This window comes from Coturnix japonica, chromosome 14 (assembly GCF_054131305.1).
Source record: "Coturnix japonica strain WE chromosome 14, WE-NBRP24, whole genome shotgun sequence".
Classification (NCBI taxonomy): Eukaryota; Metazoa; Chordata; class Aves; order Galliformes; family Phasianidae; genus Coturnix; species Coturnix japonica.
The window spans coordinates 8404475-8427288 of NC_140676.1; the positions used below are offsets into that span (position 1 = coordinate 8404475).

Below are 22814 nucleotides of genomic sequence, written 5' to 3' on the forward strand. Positions count from 1 at the left end.
CCTTTTGTCCACAAAGGTTCACTTTCCTTCTCATCATTCCTCTATCTTGTTTATAGAGTAACTGGTGAAAGATCATGTTTGTCTCAGGATGCTGAATCTGTCAGTCATTACTACATCCACATTTCCTGAGCAAAGCAGGAAAAGGCTAACAGGAATAATTAACTCTACATTCACTTTGTCAATATTTAAACTGTCTGTCATTTATTTTGGAGCCCTTTTTTGCATGTTTAAGTTACAGCATTTGTCTTTTTACCTTTACTAAGTCATCTTCACTCTTCTTCATTCTTTAAATAATAAATAGACAATAGAAAAGCGTTGCTAACTTTTCATCTGTTTGCACCCATGACAAGTGATACTCACCCATTTATCTCAATGGAGGTCTATGCAAACTGTGGAGCTAGGACCAATTTGTACTTGGTTCAAAGGACTCTTATTCTCCTGCTATAAGAAAATGTTAATAGATATTAAGAATGTTACACAGTCAGTGACAGGAGAGCAAGATTATTGCAATTCCAGCTGCTGAACTATCATAAAACTAATAGCTTGGTGTTTTTTAAATGTATCTTTCCCCCCCACCGAAATCTGACTTTTCTACATGAGTCATCCTCCAGCACAAAAACAAATGCCAGAACTACAGGAATAGAAGTGGCAACCACTCTTATCCCACCGACATGTTTATTAAGTTTGGTCAGCAAAGTATAGGAATCTTCAATTCTGAGAACTTGTACTTAGTACAACATAGTAATATTGACAACAATCACTTTGCCTTTTGTCGATATACAATGTGAGACATGGATTAACTTGTTCACAATAAATTACAGTGTGGTAGATGAACAGAGCTCAATGATATCAGTAACTCAGGAACTTGTTACAGTTAGCTTCACTTATAGTATTTTTAAAAATCATTTTCAATCGTAAAATAATTGCAACCAAAGACTTGCTTTTTTTTTTTTTTTAAATAAAAAAGGAAAACCCCAAACCATGTACAATAACAGCAAATAAATGCATTTTGGGAGTAACAGTGAGCTACCAGTAAACGCTTCATACAGTGATCTTCAAGGCACAAAGCAAAAAAACTGGGCATGGGTTTTTTTGCAGGTTGATGGTGTCAGGGAAGGTAAAGTTTTTTGGAATATAAAATAAATACATTTTAAAAAGACGCATACAAAAGTCAGTAAGTCAGTCAAATAGCAAGGCTTTCACAGAATGCCACACTGACAGAACATTTGTGAATCCATTTCAGTCATGAAATCATGTTCACAGCTTGAATGACACAATCACTGAGGCAAGGGTACCATCACTTCAACATAATTAATGGGGAAGAAGCCAGACTCTCCATTTAACATCCCTTCATACCAATTCTCATCAATCTGATTGGTCAAAGTTATGATGTCCCCTTCCTTAAACCCAAGCTCGCCTTCATTTTCTGGTTCAAAGTCATAGAGAGCTTGGCAGCAAGGCTGATCCACGTGCATTGAAGAACCTGCCCCCATGACAGAAAAAGAAACAAATATTAAAAAAGTTTCATAGAATTTGATTATCTGCTACACATGAAATTAACAGCCTAGAAATGCAGCTGTTGTGATTTTTGCACATGTGTATTTGCAGGAGCAAGGCTTCTAGGTGCTCCTGCATTGGATGCTTCCAACTACACTTTGCTTGAGCAGTGAGGGACATCTCTGGGTTACTGCTCCCCAAGCTTACGCATTCAAATCTCTGCTTTCCATGTCCTTCACCTGAACTAAAGCAATGGTTATGCTAGTAATGGTGGTGCCTGTCTAAGTCCTACAATTGAAAACAAACAGCAACTCTACCAACATACAACCTGGCTGTCCTGTTACTTACACTGCTTGCTCGCATCCTATTATAACAATCTTCAGGCAACAATACTCTCAAAACATTAACACTGCTGTATGCAGACACAGTAGTAAGTAAGTACATACATTTACAGGAAAACAAATACAAATTAAGGTAGAAAACAATCACCGCTAGCAAAAGAAGTTAACTTCATAAATGCAGTCACCTAGTCACCATCATGAAGAAGCGGTTAATTGGTCTGGGTCCATGGTACAGACACGTATGTAGCACATTCCCTCATTCACACTTACAATAGTGCATTCTAATAAAATCAATCCAGTGTTCAAACTGTAAAGCTCAGCTCAGCAGACAAGGTCTGGTGAGAGGTTCAATCACAGTTCAGCCACAACAAATTTTCAACAATATAGGCAAGATATCCAAGCAAAAGTCTGCTAATTTGAAATATACTTCTAAATGAAGAATAGGAGAAAAGACCTCATGCTGCTGCCACAAAGACTGCAGCAAAACACACCACAGCATGACAAACAACTCTTTTAGCACCATTACTAGGATTACAGTGGTTAAACCTTTTAATTTATTGTGGTTGTTTCACTTGTAACATTGCAATAACTCTCAGATACCCTAGTGGTAGCTGTCTCCCTCTGCTATCACACGTGGTAATCTTGTGGTCAACCTGAAGATTCATTTTTGTCCATGATGATACAGCAATGCAGATAAAATAGCTAAGGTGCTAAAAATGCTCATCATATTTTTTAATCTGCTAATCATGGTAATGTACAGGGATCTACTGAAAAGTAACTGCTGGTATATCTAAGAACAGGGATTAGAAGATGTCTAGGAAGCCAAGCAACGCTTATTCTGCTGATTGGTAAATGAGGAACAACATTCGGTGTTAAAACTGGTAAGTGGGAATTAATTTTGTTTGGGGGATATGTTCTATCCTTCATAATAAAGGCTCCTTTCTGCCTTTGTAACAATGCAAGAGAGCTGTCAACACAAAGACCCCCTTCAAGTAACCCTCCCTGGGATACTGCTGGAACAAAGCTGCACTCATTCTCTGCCTGGAGAAAGCATGGAGTAACAACAAAGTTTTACAAGAACAAATTGAATTATGACTTGTCCAATGCAATGGCACAGGCCAAAGATTGTTTTGGGACACATTTTTGCTGAAATAATCCATTCACAGAAAAAGAGATGAGCCACAATTTTACAACAAAACGGACTGACTGCATTCAAAAATAGCTGAGCTATTTCCAGAGTCTCTGCCAAGGTAGAGCTGATACCAACTCACCAGAACTGTCAGCGGCAGAAGGCGGCACTTGGAATAATTGACAAAGTTCTTAGCCTTCACCAGCTGCTCCAATGGGGCTAATTTATTATTGCAAGTCAGTTCATTTTTGACAGCAAGGTACCTGATAGGAGATGGATCGCATTTGGTTCAATTTAAGCTCCAAAGGACTGAAAAGAAGTGTCTGGCAGCCTGGAAAGATTTCAAAATAATGGTCACAGCCAATACAACCGGTTTTGCTCCAGGCTGTTGGATCAGTCAGAGTCTTCATTAGAATCAGGCAGCTGCTGCTACTGTATAATCCAATGAGACAAAGGATCCCTGACAAAAGTAATGGGAGCAGCACTGCTTGATGATCTGCAACACACTCTGCTTAACATCACGGAACTGGTGACACAACTCCAGCCTTTTCCCATCTATTAAATACTTGCTCTTCTTCTTGCAGAGACCTAGGCTAAAGAAATCACACCCTTTTTTTCCCCCTGCAGGGCAGGTTCCATGTTAATTTGCAGCACCAGGACCATCTCCTTAATTCCACCATTGTGGAGCTGAATTGTCACATTTCATTGTCACACTCCCAAAGATGCCCAGTCACAGCACACAGATCACTTACACCTGGACAGTGTAAATGGGAAGAACAGCACCAAGCAGGCTGACAAGTAGCTATCTGTGATTTCTGAAGCACCACAGGATAAAACCAGAACAGTGAGTGATGCTTTTTTGTTGCTCTTGTCTTTCCAAAAGGAGTTACTGCCCGTGCCTGCACATATTCCTCTTCTATACCAAGATGTGTATATATGGTAGCAATTACACTTTAATAATCACAAGCTGGAAGCTTACAAAGATAATTAGACCCAGTCTCCCTCCCAGCTGAAGTGAGTAAACATTTAGATGCCTATGTTAAAATCCAGCACATGGCAACCAGACCCAGTTAGTTTATACCGTGGTCAAACCTGACAAACAAAAAGAATGAAAAGCATGATGTAACACAGCATTGAAGAGTTCTAGAGCAGATGATGCTCACAGCCTCAGCTGATTAATGAGCGTAACAATGAATTAGAACAAAAATACAGATTTATTGTCTGTGCTTAATCAAAGTAGCTAAATAATTTACAGTGTTAAGAAGATGTTTCTGTACACATTTGCAGGGCTGGAGTCAGAAGCCATTAGTAGTAAATAATCCCCATGTGTTAGGAACTGTAGAAAGGAAAATACCACTTCTGCTCCAAGAAACTAATACTTAACCTAGAAAGAACATAGGAAAAGTCATTTCAACACTCAGAACGGGATTATGGTAGCTGTGCTGAATGTGTCACACCTTACTTTTTAACCATCCAGCTGACATTTGTGAGCTCACAATGCTGAGATACTGCTACCTGCAATGGCAGCATCAGGGAAATTAAACGTCTGTGTCCTGACAGAGCCAGTGTGTGAACAGGGGAAGTTGGATGTGTTGGATGAAGCTTTCTAAGCAAAAGAAGAGGATGATTATGATACTATCCCTCTATCACATGGAGACCTTACAACACTGTGCAGTGTTTACCTTCAAGCCACTTGGTTCACATTTCTAATTCACAGAAAACAAATCAAATCAAATCTGTTTCACAGTTTTAAGCAGCAAGAGAAAAGTTCCCCATTCACGAACAGGGTACATTCACCCCACTGTAACTCCACAGAAGTTCACATGGATAAGAGAAAGAAAGAAGATGAACAATTTCAGGAGGTAAACAGAGTCTACAACGTTAGAATCTAATGGAGGAAAAAAAACAAAGAAAAAAAACACAGCCTCAGGTAACTTGAAGCACAGAAGAAATAAGACGAGGGACAGGATCCTGCTGAGTGGATTTATGCTGCCAAAGTGTGCAAATCCCTTTCAGCATGGATTGTAGAATAACCTCATCTTGTACCAGAGTACAAGAACATTCAAGAGATTCTAGAAAAAACATGAAGTTACAGTTCTAAGCTTTTTTCTTCCACCATTAGTTCCCTTGCTTCTCTTACAGTGACATTTAAAAAGGAGAAAGACCATTAAAGAGAGGAAACGAGTTACAAACAAGAAAAAAAAGAAAAGAAACGTTAGAAAAAGATCCAAGACCTCATTCCAAGTACAGAAGGGAACCTCGGGCTCACTGAATCCTCTCTATTTTCCTTACAATTCACACTGATAGAACAAAATGGCTTTTTCATATTCCTTTCTATGCACATTATTGTCTTCTGTGTTCTGTTATTGGTCTGTCACCACTCAGCACAGGCATAAAGGAGGTAGGGCAAAAAAAATTTATTCATGAGATGTGGAAAAGTTACTTCAGTGAGTAGTGGTAACCATGCTCACTATTACAATTTAAACAACTTTCATGGGCTTTCAATAGTTATTCCTTTCCTTTTTTTTCCTTTTCTTCTCAGTAGAATTAGGGTCTAACCACAAAAAGGGACCCTACTCCCACAGCAAGGGGTATCTAAGTATTACAGAATCACAGCAGTGAAAGAGATCACCAAGTTCCAACCCCTACCACAGGCTGGTTCCCACCCCCTACATCACTTTAACCCAGGTCTCTATCCAACCTGGCCTTGAACAGCTCCAGTAATTCAGCTAAAAAACATGCATACATTTCAGAGTGTATTTCAGGGGAACGAAAGGACATTAAAGTAAACTATGTTAATAAGATTACTTAGGCTGGGACTAGTCTTCCTGAATTTTATATGGCTAATAGTCAAGATCCTGTGCTGATCACTTACACAGAGTGTTGAGAGAAATTAGCAGCTGGAGATGTTCCAGACAGTGATCTAACACACCCACATTTGGCATCTGTCTTTCCAAGAAACGAAATGCTTTCTGCAAGTGATTCTCCCTCCTCTCACTCTTGGTGGCAATATAAAGAACCTAAAAAACCCAGCAGAGTGCCACACTTCAAATTCAGATGGTAAAAGACTGTTGAGAGGAAATCTGGCTTCACAATTCCATTTCGAGCTCTGGGGAATAAACTGAAGTCAATTTAGATGCCCTATGAATCCATCATTCCTGCGGTACAAGCAATACAACAAGCAATAATCCAGTAAAACAGCCACCAGAATGTTAATTCTGTGGCCACAGTCTTACCTGATGACTTTATAGAAGAACTATATGCAATCCCATTGTGCTGCTGATTATCACCGGTTTCCAGAGTTGTAGTTATTACAGGTTTTGGCTTAAATTCACGTTTAGGCCGACTAGATGCTACATTTATTCTGGAACACAGAGAAGAGAGAGGCAAGAGATTCATTCGGAGGAACAGATACTCAGAGAGTTTCCACTCGGGTTCAATACTTTTGTATTTGAAAGGTGAGGAAAAACCTTTCTTCTGCGGGTTTTTGGACTTTTATTAGATTTTTTGAAGGAAGGGGGTGATGGTGGGAGGAAATGTTATTCACTAAATGCCGCTGAATTCTAATGCAATACTTGAGTTTCACCAAAGCCCTATTTTATTTAATGCTACGGTCCTGCTGACAGAGGTAAAAAAGCTTAACAGCCCAAGTCTGAGATGTGCTGAGCATCCACAGCTGCCACTGAGTTCAGCAGAAGTTCCAGGAACAAGCTGTCTGGAAAGCCCAGCTGTAAATGACATACGCAGAAGCGCAGCCAGGACAGGGGCCCAGGGACTGCATCTCACACGGTGTGTTTTTTTTAGAAAAAAAAAGAAAAAAGAAAAAAGAAAAAAAGGGGAGAAATAATCATTTGAACAGCAAATCTGCCTCAGCACCTCTTCCTACATGTGCACATGGCCCTACTGAGACCACCCCGTTACGTTGGCCCTTTAGCTGGAATGCTGTAGGGTAAACAGGCACTGCTGCTCCTGTATGGTACTCACATCCATCACTTCAATTCTGTTCTCAGGAAAGCCTCAAAGAAGTTATCTGCACTCTGGCTGTACTATTAGCCTACGCTATGGCAGTGCTCAAGTCATTAAGGTCTCCTGTTCTCTGTTGCTTTTCTAAGTGACGTACAACAAATTAATGACAGCAGCTTTTTTTCCTATTAGTATGACACAAAATATCTGGCTTTTCACAAGTTCATTACATCACAATGGTATTCCCTGCCAACTGGCAAGTGCTTTATTTTGCTGCAGAGTTTTGTTATGCCCATAATCTCAGTGAAAACACACCAACTGCCCAGCAAAGACTCCAAAACAATGTTCAGAAAGTATGCAAGTTCAAAAAAAACCCTACAAACAAATGGAGGCTGTCCTACTTAACCTCTGCAGATGTGAGGGAGGGAGTCTGCACACTCTCACATCTCACAAGAGCACAGCAAGCGTGTGTCATGATCCTTGAGGTCCCTTCCAACCCGGGTCATTCTGTGTCTGTGAGATGGTGATAGAAGATCTGCTGCTTCTGTGGCTTTCCATATTCAAGAACCTGAACTACAAAAGAGACTCAAATTTATCTGATGGGTTCAGTCTTACCGGTTTTGCAGCTTGCTCTGCAGATCCTCCAATATCTCTGTAGATTGTTTGTGGTAATCTAGTGCTGCTTCTACAAACACAGCCAACTGGCTAACTTGCTCTACCTGAAAGACAGAGAGCAAACAGCTTTAAAGAGCCTGTGTAACATTCAGCTGAAGGAGAAATGAACATCACTCAAAACAGATCTGGTATCTCAAAAGACCGTGATACCTTGCGGGACTATTGAAAAAGAGCATATGTGATATTATCAAAGAAATTGCTGGTTGGAACCTGAACAAAACTGAGGTGTAACTTCTAGTTCACTTACACAGGGCTGGGTCCTTAAGTCATTTCCTTTCACAGTGTACAAATCCTTTTTGCTTTCAACTTCCAAGCCAGCTGTCTGTCAACACCCAAGTCTGAAACAGTTACAGTGCACAACCCCCTAGCAGGTGAGAGTGGAGCTTTTCTGATCATCAATGTTGGGACAAATTACGTTGTGACAGCTCTTGTGACAGACCCATTGATGCTTATTGGCCATGTTTACGAACTACAGTTCTGAAATCATCTGGACTTACCTCACTAGATGGCAGCATTTTATATATAAACCAATAAAAGAAACGTGATTTATCTACTATTATCCAAACCTATATGGATTGAAGAAGTATCAGCCAGTCATTCAAGTGCATGAATGCTAAGGAAGAATGTAAAGGAGGGAAAAAGGGGGGAAAAAAGGTCATTTCTCATTCCTCTTCCCCTGATGCAAACTGAAAAGTTTAAGATGTACTACAAGGGAGCTACAACAAATACTTATTTGATCTCTCCATTTTTGTACTTTTCCTTTAAGACAAGGAGGAGGACAGAGCCCCAGAAGTCTGATATGTTCCCATTCCACCATGTCTTCACATGTTGGATCACAAGGTGTCTGTGAAAGCTTTCTGCAAATGTTTGATGGACCCATGGCAATTATAAGCTCTACTTTTTCTACTTTTACTCAGTTGAAAACATTATTAGAAATTCTGCTGGGACACCAAGAGAGCCAAAAATCATCACACAGCATACAGAAATCAAATGCACAGAACCAAATTAACAGCTGATACAATTCCATCAAAGTCAAGAGAGTAATGTAAACCAGCTGAGGATAACACACAATGTGCCTGGGGTTTGGATGGGGTGGTTGGAGAAAATAGACAGACAAGGACTGTCAAGACGAGTGAGAGCTGGGAGAAATATGGACCTGGGGACTGGGAGAAGAAAGAGTGACTGGGAAAGAGACAGAGAGACTTGTGGGACTAAAAGGCACTTAGCTTGAAAAGCTTGAGACTGGATGAGTGGGAAAGGCAGGAAGATGAATCCAACAAGATGTCGGTGTGGGAGGTCTGAAACTATCAGTGGGAAAAAAAAGAGAAAGTTGTGCACCTGGGTGAGGCAGCTGGCAAGGTGGCTGGGAACCAGAGCACTGACAACAGAGACTACAGGGAAACAGAAAGAAAGGGAGAGTCTTTGGGAACATGGAAGGACAGTAAGGAAGTGACTGCAATCAGCATCTCTGAAAACTGAATGAGAAAGACTGTGGCTAGGCAAGAAGGCTGGAATGAGAAGTTTGAGGGTGGAAGGCAGACTGGGTGAGCACAGAACATCAGAAGGAAACAGCACAGTTTTCTTGAAATACAAGCAAAAGAAAGTGAGGATGGAAGAACATCTCCCAGGGACACCCAGTTCAACTCCCTCCCAAAGGCAGAATCAGTTATACTGGTAAGTCATTCCTGATCAGTTCTCTTGTGGCTCAGATAACTCAATAAAAATCCATGCACTGCTTCATCTTTGGTTTGGTGCTTTGGCTAATGACAAACAGCTGAAACATTTCTCAGCTGCTTGTGCAAAGAACTATAAGACACAGTGGCAACTTGGTAGAGCTTGCAGTGGGGCAGCAGGAATAGTGTACTGAAACTGTTTATAGAGGGTGTCAAATTTTTGCCACCTTCATATAACTTGTGCTGGTAAAATGGAAAGAGAATTTTTGACTTACACACATTTGTAACAAATGCATCCCACTCACAAGCAGTTTGGGAGCTACATGTTAGTTTATAGCTGGCTGTTACACAGTTAGAGAGGCTGCTTGCATTGAAATGACCTCCCTTAACAGCTCCTCTTTTTGCTTTTGTCTCCCATATTCCAGCCTCCTACCAAAAAAAAAAAAATTACATAAATCTGATGGAGACTTATCAGGAAAAAAGGATATCCTGTATTCTGCCTCCAATGGCCTGTAAAGCATCTACCCAGCTTTCTTTTTGTGCAGTTCCATGATTAGCATGGAAGGAGAGCACACTGCTATTCCTCTATGTGTGCACTGAAGAGAGGGATTATCCTAATCACCATGGCTGTTAATTATTCAGACATCATTTCATTGTGGACTTGGAGGAATCTGAGCCAAAGTTCAAGTACCTGAGCACAACCCACATAAACTCTATGCAGGAATTTTTAGAACCAAAATGTAATTTGTGGAGTCCAAATCACCCAGATCCTTCAGCTCAGCAACAAGTTTTTTCTGTATAAGTGAGCTGCTCCTGCCAAGCAGGGCACAAATCTCTTGCTCATGGTTTAAGCAGCAGCTCTGTGACTGCGTTAGTCCCCCCTTCTTCCTCCCACTCATCTCTCTGCATTCTGTTTGCAGACAGTTCATCGCTCACCAATAATAAAGATACATGAAACCTCTGTGTCAGTCTTGTCTGACCTGCTGAATTCTTGAGTTCTCCCATGTGCTGCTGTGCACAAAATTCCTCCCCAAGGCAAGGAGAAAGGCACATTCTCTGCCTTCAGACCTTGCCTTTGATAAAGAATGAGACGAGCTTCATCCAAACCCACATGCATTTCCCATCTGGATATACTGCAGTAAACAAAAACGAAGGACGGACTTACATCATTTTCTAAGAAATTGAACATGCTTCTTTCAGCTAGCTCCTTTGACTCCTCAAATTTTTCTACAGCTTGTTTAACTTCTTCATCTGGTATCTTTCCAAGACGTTTCTTTTTATAATCATAATCCAAACGCCGTCCTTCTAGTTTCTTCAAATGGTGCTAAATAAGACAGAGCATTTAGGAGAAGGTTCAAATGAGACAGGCCCATACAAACTCATCATGATTTAAGGAAGTTTCAGTTACGGATGTGATTACAGACATATGCAGAATCAAAAGAAATGCCAGGCTCAGAGATTATCCAGCCCATCCTTTTGATCTAAGGCAGCATCAGGTATGCCCAGGACTGCATATGTGAATGCAATTTCAGTTTGTATATACTTTAAATAAACAGCCATCTGCTAAGACTCAGGGAAACTGGCTACCTTGATTTGCTAAACTTAGACATCCAGCTCCTGGAATGGACTTTAGTAAAATGTACAACATCTCAGATTGGATCCTGGTTCTAATTTAGAACATCTGAATGTGCCACCCCCCGCCTCCCCTGTTCTATACTTAAATCAGTTTTACCCCTTGCATTATACAATATGACAGCTAACAGTTAAAGAATTATTTTCTCTTCTCATTCTTTAGGCAGTACTCCAACACATCTTATATTCTTGCTTTCTTCGTTAGGTGTCAACTTGACACTTCTATCTGACATCACTATGCAAGTTTTATGTTGCCAAAAGCCATGGGACTGACAGACTTACAGAACGGAATGAGAGTGACAGTAAAAAATGCTCATTAAAGCTAACATCAAACAATTTCTTTCTATCAGTTCAGAAGAACTACAGCTGAAAACAGTTAGGTATCATAAGAGACAGCTACAGACATCAAGGCACAATTACTGCCTTTTGCTATGCTTTTCACCTCCATTTACGTGTTAACAAATAAACCAGCTTTTATTTCTGCATTTCATCAGGGTTTCAACTTGCTTATTACCAAATTCTATTGGAATCAACAGACTCAGATGAGACTGCCTGGCTTTCTTTTGAACTGTCATTTTGTAAACAAAACCTCACATTAAAGGTTAAAAATATATTCTTCAGCATCCTGTATCTTTTCCCATAGTGGGATATGGCACTCAGCAATTGATGGCACTTTTCAGATCACTCTGTGATTGCTCTGAAGAGCCTTCGTTAACAATCATATTCAGCCTCTATAATAAACAGCTATTGGTGACTGAGGCAGCAAGACAGAATAATCAGTCTCAGTAAATCACAGCTTACTCATGTGTTCAGATCAATTAATAACAAATGTTGGTTAAAACAAAACAGTAGAAAATGAATATATTTTTCTTCACTATCTTCTTGAACTGAATGTATGGGGATTTGCAAACTAAGAAAGCTAGACTATGGTGAAAAAAAGCCAAACATTGACTATAAGCAGATTTCGCCACTACTTTGCTAGAGAAATAAGCTTAAATGCTATGACATTTATTTACCTTTAGGCATCCAAAAAAGCCTCTCAGAGAACTGGAGCCTGATTTACTCTGATTATTGGTAAATAATCCGGACAAACTTACCCCAATCTCTTTTAAATCTTTATCCTGCAATAACTGTAGGGGATCAATGAAATTTTGTTTGACATTAATATCAAGCGAGTCCTTCACCTCTGCCATTTGCTTCATGCTTTCACCAGCATCCAGCAGTGCAAGGCCTATGGTAAAGAATATGCTGCTTATATCTCAGTAAGCATGAGACAACAAATGCATCTTATAATAAAACTCAAGTGGGCAACTGTGCATTTGCTGTAGCCCTTGGAAAATTAAAAAAAAAAAAAAAACACACTTGCTTTTCTCCTGCAGAAAATTAGTACTGGAAAATTCTGCTCCAAAACATACCCTGTGTTCCTCTCCCCCATCTCCCCTTAAGCCCTTCAGGAAAAACAAACAAAAACCATGTCTTATAATACAGTTCTTTCAAGGAGGTATATTTGTATCTGCTGTAGGCCTTTGGAAAGTAACTGCCTTTCCCTCTCCCCCCTCCACCTCCTCGAGAAAACCTTTACTTCTTAGATATAGGAGAGCCATTTTTATTTAAAGGTACTTAAAAAAATACATTGCATCTACGGATTGCTCTGAATTATTCTTTGGCAACTTAGAAACAAGATATTTGTCTTTATAATAGGAACCATGAAACAGAATTAGTTACACCTGCAACAGAGATGGACAAATACACAGAAGCATTGGGTATTATTATATCAGTCACTCCCTAACCCCTGCACATAGCTTGCTCTCTTACCTGGATTAGCTATTTACACAGGTTACATCACTGAGTAATATTCTGTGAAGAACTTTATATGGAAATATTCTCAAAGGAGGTACACAAACTCACCAAACATAGAATCATCGCCAAGCTCTCTGCCATACCGTATCATGCAGTCTCCTAGGAGTCCTTCTGTCTGAGGATAGCCTGTGGTTTTAACTTGTCCTCTGATCTTTGACATAGTGTTCAGCATTCCCAGCTTGGCTCTGTATGCTAAAAAGGACATGAACATGAAGAAGAACAAGAGTTACAAAAACAAGTTTTAAATTATTCAAAGCAATAAATCATTTAACAAGCAATCTCACAAAGCAAATCACTAAGCTGGTTTGTAGATCCATGAGTCTTTTGTTGACAGTATTTAATAGTCTAAAGTAGATCTCATTCAACAGTAAGGGTCATATGAAATTGCTTTGTTCCCAACTGGATGGGCAGCATTTCTCCAGACAGACACACAGGGGTAATGCCTGCCACCTCTTGCGGATATTCACCAACATTCACATTCCCCTGGGTATTTCTGTTTGTGAAGTCTATTAAAAACACTGCAAATAGCAAACACAAAATGGGCTCCTGTAAGTACAGCCAATGCCAGTTTCACACTCCTGCTTATGAGGACTTTGTAGGACTTCTTTTCCCCACTGTTTTAGTGGTCCCAATACTCAAGACAGAGGGTTTTTTGTTTTTTGTTTTTTTTCTATTTTTGCAGAAAAGACAGATGCATGCAAATCAGTTTATTTTGGTGCTGATCATATCACGACAAAACCATGCAGTTATTCTTGGAATGTTTCCCAGTCTACTCCTAATATCAACTCAACAGCTTCTTTGACATAGTAATAGCCAACAGTAGGACATATCCTAAGAAATGTGAGCCATGGATGGTGACAAACTGCATCTTGAATACCCTTAGCTGGGCTTTGCTGAAGTGCTGAATATTCTCATCCTGTAGGAGGCACAACCCATTAGTTGCTTCTCCTGTAGGCATTAGCAACATATTGAACTTCTCTGGTGATGTGCATCTTGTGAGGCACCCAGTACAAACAGCTATCTCTGAATTCATCACATTCAGCAGACTAAACATGAATCCAGTCAGACAGTTCTAAAAAAATGAAGGCTCTTCCAGCAGATGGTTTGGACAGTAATTCCAACTCTTAACAGATCATCTTTGTGATCAACAGTAGATGTAAATGTGCCTTCTTTCCTTTTCTCAAACCAAAATTTTAGAAGCCTGTTAACTGACTACCAAAAATCCACTCAGACCTTACAGTGTCCAGGAAAAGCAAAGCTTCACTCAGACACTGGGTAGGCAAGTAACAGCCCTGCTCCCCATGGCTACATAACCAGCAGTACCCCTGATGGCAGCAGTGCACAAGTTAAATTCAAGGACATTCTCTTCACTTTAGGGATCCATATCCCACTGCAGGAAATGCAGCACAAATAGGAACACCAGTGTCGTTACCATCCCAGGCCATCCAATACATGTCATGCACATACAACCTACACGTGCCCAGTAAGTCCCATGCAATGTGTGTTCCAAGCTGAAGACATCCCAGGATGCATGTACACTTTATAGCTTCATTGTACAGTACAGTTCTTTGTGCAGGTGAGGCACTCTAGCACATCCAGAAGCCTCACAATAATGACCCAATCAGCCTTTATCTACTTAGGATGAAATTCAGAGTAAGAAGATAATTTTCAACAAAATTTGACCCCTATTGTTACTAGTTTACCTGGATTTGGCTGAAGATACTCCGTGGATTTTGACAGAAGCTCTGCTACAGCTTTATTTGTAACATCAATTTTCTGAAAAAGAAAAGTGGCATAGTTAGTAGAAGCAAATCTATTATTAGAAATGTATAGTTTGATTAAATATCCTATTCTAACTGCTTATGAAAATATATTTAAATAAAGCAAATCTGGCAGCTTAAAATAAATGGCTGTTTACATGTTTGCAACCAGACTGCACCAAAAATAAGTGAATTGGCAGTTAGCACTTGGAAGGAAAGGTTTCTATTAAAACAGGGGGAACTTCTTATCTTTCAGGTTCATCAGTCCTGAATGCTGCTTATGCATTGCAGACTACGCTTCTCCTGCCAGCCCAACAGTTGTTACTATGACTGTTTTTCTCACCAGGTGAAAAAGATCAAAAATATCCCAAATTACAGCCTTGGGGTCAGGGCCATTTAAACCATTTACACTATTATCCCATTTATGTTTTTAAACGCTATGAAAATCCTTTATCTGCATTGTTCCCCTTTTACTGCAATAGCAGAACATTGAAAAACACATTGCTTTCCTTACCCTTTCCATCTCTTGAAATTCTTCATCTAATTTCGTTCCTTCTGCCCCACTTATTTTCTCACTGAAAAGCTGTAAAAAGAAAAAACAAACACAAATTAAACAACAAAAAATTGCATTATTATTTTTTAAGAGAATAAACACCTGTGAGAGTCACAAGAATTCACCCCAGATTAGAAAACAACGCAGCAACCATTTACAACAACTGTGCAAGAGAAGAGAAGCTGATTTCAATAGAAATAAAGAGGCTTAATATGAACTCACAAAAATTTCAGTGAAGTGATGCTGCTAAACAAAAAAACGACTTCTCATGCTTCACAGCTTGTACCCTAAAGCTACAGCCAACACAGCATATATCAGACACCGAGACCAGAGTGTGAGAGTAACCCTTCAGGGCATGTTTTTCCATCTCTACCTCTGAGACCATTCTGGTCCTGCATGCTATTAAGTCTAGGGATAAACGCCCATTCCTCCTGATAGGAATTAGACACTATGCAGTTCTTTGGATAGAACAGACCTGTGAAAGCTGCTGCACTCTGATCATTTGCGTGACCAAACATGTTTATGATACTGAAAACAAAAATGCCACGCATTCTTCAGAAACTCTGAGCGTTAGTTTTAAACAAAGGATTTCAATAAACCTTCTTTAGACAGCTATAGCATTATCCAACTTTTGGATGAAATGCTCTAGGCCATCAGACAGCAGTGTGGCCTTAGGTCATGGCTGGGAATCAGCACTTAAGCAGCACTCTGCTGTCTGCTTCCTGCTGTGCATGGCACCTGCATTGCAACAGAATGAAGAAAAGAACAAAGCACCAGGCAAACCTGTGTGCAACAGCCTTTGAAGCATCACTTCACGATGACATAAGTGATAGAACACACATTCACCAAGTATCAATCACAAATTCCTACTCTTACAGAAATGATCCTGGTAGATGTTAGTTTTAATGGACTTTTAGCACTGACTGTTCACAGCATGATTTAAATCCAAGCCTAACTCCTTGACTGAGGCAGTCCCCAAATATGCTCCCAATCACATCATGCTCATCCTCAGCACCTTCTAGAAGTGAATTTATTTCACTGAATTAAGAGGACCTTGAGGACTTGCATAATGTGAAAATAGGTCACAGCTCTTTGCAGCACACAGCACTTCTTGTCTGCAGGGCACCTTGCACTGCACAGGTGTGCTGGGAGTGTGCTGCCTGGCCAAAACCCAGCTGATGAAACAGAGCCGGGAGCTGACCTTGCACCAGTACCACTGCTACCACACAGCCAAAAACTGTATCTGCTTAAGGGAAAATGTGAGTTCAGAACCACAGTGCTAATCACTGCTTAATATGCCAAAGAATCTAGAAACTTTAAGAGATTATTTATTTATGTTCCAGAGCCCTGACAGAACAAACACAGGAACAGACCAGAGATGGAGCAACCCAGGTAGCAGTGAGTCCTTACAGCCATCACCTCACAGCAGCACCAGAGAGGTGATCTGAGGTCAGGCATGGAGGGGACACTGTCCAGATCTCTGCCGGTGTATCTGAGGATATGGGCTGAGATGGAGAGAGGTGCTCTTATAGAAGGTGAAAAACAGCCCAGCAAAACTCAGTGCTTGTAGAGCATCTCTTTTCTATGTAACGTAAATTCCTAAAATTAACAGTGCTATTTTCCACAGCTTCGCACATCCTGCTTCTCTCCAGCAGGCACTGAGCAGATCAGTGGTTTCCTGAGACCCCCTTCAGCAGGTTGAGGGCAGCATGGGAATGATCCTTCTTCAGCTGAAGCTGAGAAATCCATGTTCAGTACCAGCCCAAAACTGTCTCATTGCAAATAATCCATCAGTGTGCTGGCAAAGGATGAATGCAGTGCAGTAGCATGATTGCTCAACTGTGACAGAATAATTAATAATAAATTACCACTCCGAATGACAACAATGAAGCATCCCATTCTTGGGAAGAAATGGACATTTCAACAAGAAGCACAGTGAAGGGGTAGAAAGTTCACTCACTAATGGTATTGACAGAGAGCAAACAAACAAACAGAAAAGCCCAACTATTCCATTGAGCCACTGGAAAACCATCAGCTTCCTGTGCTGTTGCTGTTTCTGTCAGGACTGCAGCTGCAAAGCTAAGGTACCCAGTGGGAGCAGGGCCATGCTGCCAGACAGGCCGTGGTATCGGGCTACGCTGCCCACCCCTGCCTTCACCTGCTCACATACTGCACTGCACGGGTACTGCTGGTTTCTCTTCTGAAGCACTGCAAAACTCCTCACTGTGTTTGAAATGGGTTACATTTAGTGTCACCCACAAAGACAGAAACTATTTGCAGCAGCCCTGAGTCACTCCTTGCAAGAGGATCTCTGGGCTTGCTGAACCTGCAGGGAGTGAGAATGCCTGAGTCAGGTCTGGAAAGTCACTGAATAACTGATATTTTCCAAGCATCAGCTTTCAGAGAACAAGAGACATTCTGCATTTACAATCATAGAACAGCTTAGGTTAGAAGGGACCTTAAATATCATATTGAGCTCCAACCCCCTGCCATGGGCTGGGTGGCACCTAGCTCAGGCTGCCCAGGGTCCTCATCCAACCTGGCCTTGAACACTACAGGGATGGAGAACCCACAGCACTGGGCAGCTGTGCCTGGGCCTAGAAGATGTTAAGTGGGTACCTACTGACTGACCAAAGCCCTAAGTAGGTTGTTCTGAAAGGAGCTTCACATGGGAAGCTACAGCAGAGGCTCCTGGAGGGCCCTCCCAACAAACCTGGCTGATTCTAAATCTGCACTTACAGGATGTGCAAATGCAACTGCCCAGATTGATTCCTTACAGTCTATAAACTGTTCTGAGCTTCTGACTGTAAAAATTCTAATGGCTATCATTAGATTTTAACAGCAAAGCTTATTTTGCATTGGCATTACCAGAACTTGCTTTACTGTTCTCACATTCAGAAACAGCGGCTTTTTCTCTGATCATACTGAATTCAGGAGTTGTGAAACCTGTACTGCTATTCTTTCAATTAAAAGTCATACTATAACAAATTAATTATTGAAAATGGATGCATAAATGGAGACAGCTGCTGAGCTTTAGTCCTCTATCTGCTAAGCATCACTTAGACGCATTGAATCAAGCTGCAAAATGCTTTGAACTTAAGCTGGCATGCTTCTACTACAGAGCAGTGTAATTACAAGGGAATACATATCAGTTTTTATGCGACAACTTATCAAAGGCAAGACTGCTGCTGCTGCCACATAAAGCACATACTTCGTGGGAACTTCAACTTATCTGTATGGGAAGAATCCTGATCTTTACCTCCAAACCAAGGAACCAGGTCCCGTGGTGCCAAACCCCTGGATGGGGACAGAGTCAAAACATTGGGCTTCTGAAAAAACCCAGTTTAATCTACAGTGGCCACCATTACTTTACTGCTCCTTTGCTGAGCCTGAAGCTACTGCCATACATTGGTCATACTTCTGGTGAAGCTCATTAGAGATCATCCAGATCAATATTTGTACCCAGAAAACAGCTCCGCACCTATGAAATAATATGGATTTCTTCCTCTCAGGTGTTGGTCCAACTCCCTCCATTGCACTTGATTTGCTAATAGAGGTAACAACAGCGAACCACCACGGAATAATTCACTACAGAACTTGTAAGCCCTGTAAGACAGAACACCTTTTTGAATAAAGAAACAGTGCAGTTTGTACACAAATGATCCTTGGCTGTAACTTCTTGCTAGAGCCTATTGCTCTTTGTAGTAATGAAGAACTGAATAGCATGTTGTATTAGATAACCTAAATGTCGCTTATAGGCTCAATGTTCTCAATGTTATCTTCTCTCTGAGAAGATAAATATGAAGAAAAAACAGAGTTTGGATAAAAACACTCCAGCTATTATTTCTATTTGAGCTCCACATATCCAACAAAATGCAAACTGCAGTTCTGTTACAGTCTTCAAAACCTGCAAAAATCTGCCTTCCATGGAATTCCTATTCTAAATTCTAAGAGAAAACATTTTTTTCCATAAACATAACACCCAGATTTCATTCTCACATCTCTTAGTTACTTTAATTTCTTTAAGGTAGTTCTCTCATCTCTTCTCGTAATGAAGCAAGGGTCTATCATGCAAACTATCTTCAGTTTAAACTGAAGTCTAAGCCTCAACAAAACTGAATGAAAAAGGTCTCAAGGTCCCATCTAATTATTCACTGCTTTTTATATGAAGGATGTTAAGATTTATACCTCTTAACTGCACAAGAATGGTGAACTTCTCCATTCTCACACAGGCTGTGAAAATGCCCTTCAGAAAAGAAAATGCTGTTTTTTCCAATGCTTTGCATATTGCATCCACTAAACTGAAACACTCTTCTCTTTTGTATTTCACTAAGGATGGTTACTGAATGCCAGAAACTGCCAAAAATATTGAAGACCATCAGAGAGCTGATACAACTCTCAGAACAATTACCCTATTTCTTATATATCCGCTGGGTATTTCATAACACCAGTTAATAGGATTCTTACCAAGCCAATAAAGACCTGCACACATGCTCTGACTTTCTTTTTCACTTGTTTTGTCTTTGTTTTGCAACAGATGATTGAACCATCACAGGGCTTTTTGTTCTTGAAATCCACTTGTTCCAACAGTAGCTGAGTAAGTCCTTAATTAGCCAACAATTGTCTTGTCCATTACTGGCCAAGAAATCATCAAAAACAATTTAATGACTGAATGAAAGGTATCACATCCTGTCAAAGACCAGAGAGTTTTGAATGACCCTTCGCCAAGCAACAGCATTTATTTTGTTCAGAATCAGTTGTTGAAATTATCTGCTGAAATTTTAATGGGATGGAAAATTCCTTTGTTTGCCATAAATACGCACAGTATCAAACCCAGGAGGCAAAACCTACATTTTAAGGCAGAAAAATCTTTTAACAAAAAAGCCAGAGCTATGAAAATAGTTTCTCTAAAAGAACGGAAATAAGCAATCCGTTGGAAAAAAGTAGTAGATTCATCCCAAAGTTAATACAGAGAAAGCCAGGATATATTATAACTATATGGCTGCATTTCCCACAGAAACATTTCACTGGGCCAAAGTGCACAAATACATTAAGGCATATCTTTAAATACAGCTAAACACTACATTCCTGTACAGTTAACACATAATAGCTTCTCTTCTCTTAATAAATCATTAAAACTTTTGGTTCCTGCCCTGAAGCCTGTATTGTTTTGTTTGGTGTTAAGCTGTTACATGCAGAAGATTTAATGCGATGTGGCAATACTAATGGCTTTGTGAAGAACCTTATTAAATGATATGCCTATCATAAACAATGGCGAGAGTAAGGTGGCTGGCAGGATTTCTTCTGGCTGAAGTAGAAACTCCTTGCAGTGTTTGCCCTCCTGAGAGGAGAGGGATTATTTCTTTCCCTTTTCCGCAACACTCATTCAGATTGCAGAACCAAGATGCCAGACTTTCTATCAGATCAAAAGTACTAGAACTTCAAACATCTGTCATCCTCTGTGTTGTGCTTCCAGGCTCCTCTACAATGCATCATATATTCACTGCTTTTCCTCCTTGCCATGGCCCCGCACTGAGAAGCTAAATTAGGATGCACATTTCCAACACAGACCTAAACAAAGAACAAAAGAGACAGTGCTCTTTGCTCCTGGATCAGCAGCAGGGGATGCCTGTGCCAAGCAGGTATGAGAACAGCAGCCTCTTCAGATGCCTCAACCAGCACAAGGAATGTCCCAGGAAGGGGCCCACAGCCGTGCAGACACAACGAACATGGAGCCACAGAACGTGGACAATCATCTCCAAATGAAAATGGATACTCTACAGCTAAACAAACATTTCCTCAGGCTCTTGGAAAAATACAACAGGGAAAAAAAAGATTACAAAAATGCACCTGATGACATTCTTTTAGCTATATTGACATAGCTCACGCCATCCGAATGCTTTGGAGAAAATCAAACAATGTCTTATTTCAGGGGCCAAGCACTGAACAATGGCCACAACTCCCCTGTTGCCTCTGTGTGCTGTTTTCAAAGAAAACAGGAATATTATTGCTCTGGTGTACTGGAAAGAAAAGATTTACTTCGCCCCCATAAATAAATAAGGGGTCATCTACAAAGTGCATCTGTTTGTTTTGCAAATACAGAGCATTCTGGCTTATCTCCTGCAAATCAGCTACGCTGGCACTTTAATAGGCACTTATGTACATTGCAGAACCAAGAGCAGAGTGCTCAGTACCTCCTGGTATCAGCTCAAAGGGCCAGCACCTTTTCAAGAAATACTTGGCAGCTTTTTCTTCTACTAAATTTCAGGCACTGCCAGCACTGGTCTCCCCAAAGCACTTGGCCAATTAGTCACAATCGTCTCTGACAGCAGAAAATAAAATGCTTGTTATTGCTCTCATGGCCATGTCAGTGTATAAAACATCTCTGAAATCAACAGGGCTCATACACTGATGTTTAAGAAGTGAGCGTAACAGTTTGTATGCAATTCTAAAATATAATATAACATTTCTGAATGTGTGAGACATTAACACTAATTAAGAATTATAATCATATTTGCAAACAAAGATCAAAACAACATTGCGGCAGTATCTAGTGCAGAGCACATACATACATGAATGCAGACAGACAGACAAAAAGGTGTTACATCCATTGGAATTAATCTCTTGTAACTCCCCATCCATCACACACAGCTGAACCACAGCTTTGGAGGAACACATCCATGGCCACAGGAATTCACATCCCAGCCTTTTACCAAAGACCTCTATTCCCAGATCTCCAGGTAGAAACAGGAAGTCTAAGCTAGTGTGTGTCCATAGTTCAAGGGGAGCTCATGGCTATGCTCACAGTCTTGAGCATGTCTGAACTTCATTTGGGGCTTTGTGATGGATCCATCAGCAAAACCTGTTCCAGTAACAAACAAAAAACAAAATACCAAAGAGGTATGTATGTTTTTTAATATATATACACACACACACATTGCCCTTAACAGGCTCCATGTAGAGCCAGTCTTCCACTGCCAGGCATAACCCAAAGTGCAGGAAAAGCCCATGCAGCAGGCAGCTGTAACTGCTCCAGACAGCCCTACAGCTGCCAGCATCAGCAAGAATGGACCCAGTCCATCAGAAATACACTCACATAGGAAAAAATCCCAATTGACAACATGGAATGCAAGGCCTGCAGTTACCATGCTGAGTCAACCAAAGCCACAGGAGCTGAGTTGCAACTGCACAGTTCTGGCAATGGCTCAAAAGTGGCAGCTCAGCTTTATTTAGCAAGGAGGCTCAAACTGTGCAAGCCCTGTATTCTGGGATCAAGAAAGCCCTGGCAAGCACTTGTACCTGCAAAAACATTTGAGCAATTACATCCTTGCTGATGAAGGAGTTTCAAGAGGCAAACTAGATGCAAATCATAGAGATTACCCACACCATCCCTTTCAGGAATATATATATTTGTTACATAATATGTGTTTGCTCAACTGATCAATTGGAGGTTCTGCCGTAGAAGTGATGGTGCTAAAAACTCACAGCCATGTAAATAAGTATTCCCACTGACTTGGAATTCTTTTTCATACAGTTTCATGCAGTACTTAGTGTGATCTCTCCCAGCTTAAATCAATTCATGTGAACAAGAACTGCTGAAGATACCTTGCTATATCTTAAAATGTACTTAATCTATCCAAGATTTATTTGCTTAGGAAACCAGGTTGTGCTGAACACAAGAACATGACATGAAAAGGTGAGGACAGCCACCTTTTCTTCCGGAAGGATTTA

The 22814-nt window shown here is 40.5% G+C and overlaps 1 protein-coding gene across 4 annotated transcripts in view; it reads right to left on the bottom strand.

The window, feature by feature from the left end:
- Positions 1–658: 658 nt before the first annotated feature.
- The window catches only part of SH3GL3 (SH3 domain containing GRB2 like 3, endophilin A3), a 45165-nt gene continuing 23009 nt past the window's right edge, over positions 659–22814 (bottom strand). For 3 of the 4 annotated variants that reach the window (XM_015873004.3, XM_015873005.3, XM_085514969.1), the window contains 8 exons: positions 15045–15113; positions 14474–14546; positions 12819–12962; positions 12008–12141; positions 10444–10602; positions 7546–7649; positions 6204–6331; positions 659–1483 (listed from right to left, as the gene is read on the bottom strand). In XM_015873004.3, coding sequence (XP_015728490.2) covers positions 1278–1483; positions 6204–6331; positions 7546–7649; positions 10444–10602; positions 12008–12141; positions 12819–12962; positions 14474–14546; positions 15045–15113 — 1017 coding nt within the window. In that variant the 3' untranslated portion in view covers positions 659–1277. Of the gene's footprint in view, positions 1484–6203; positions 6332–7545; positions 7650–10443; positions 10603–12007; positions 12142–12818; positions 12963–14473; positions 14547–15044; positions 15114–22814 lie in introns of those variants that run through there. The other variant, XM_085514970.1, reaches the window with a different exon arrangement.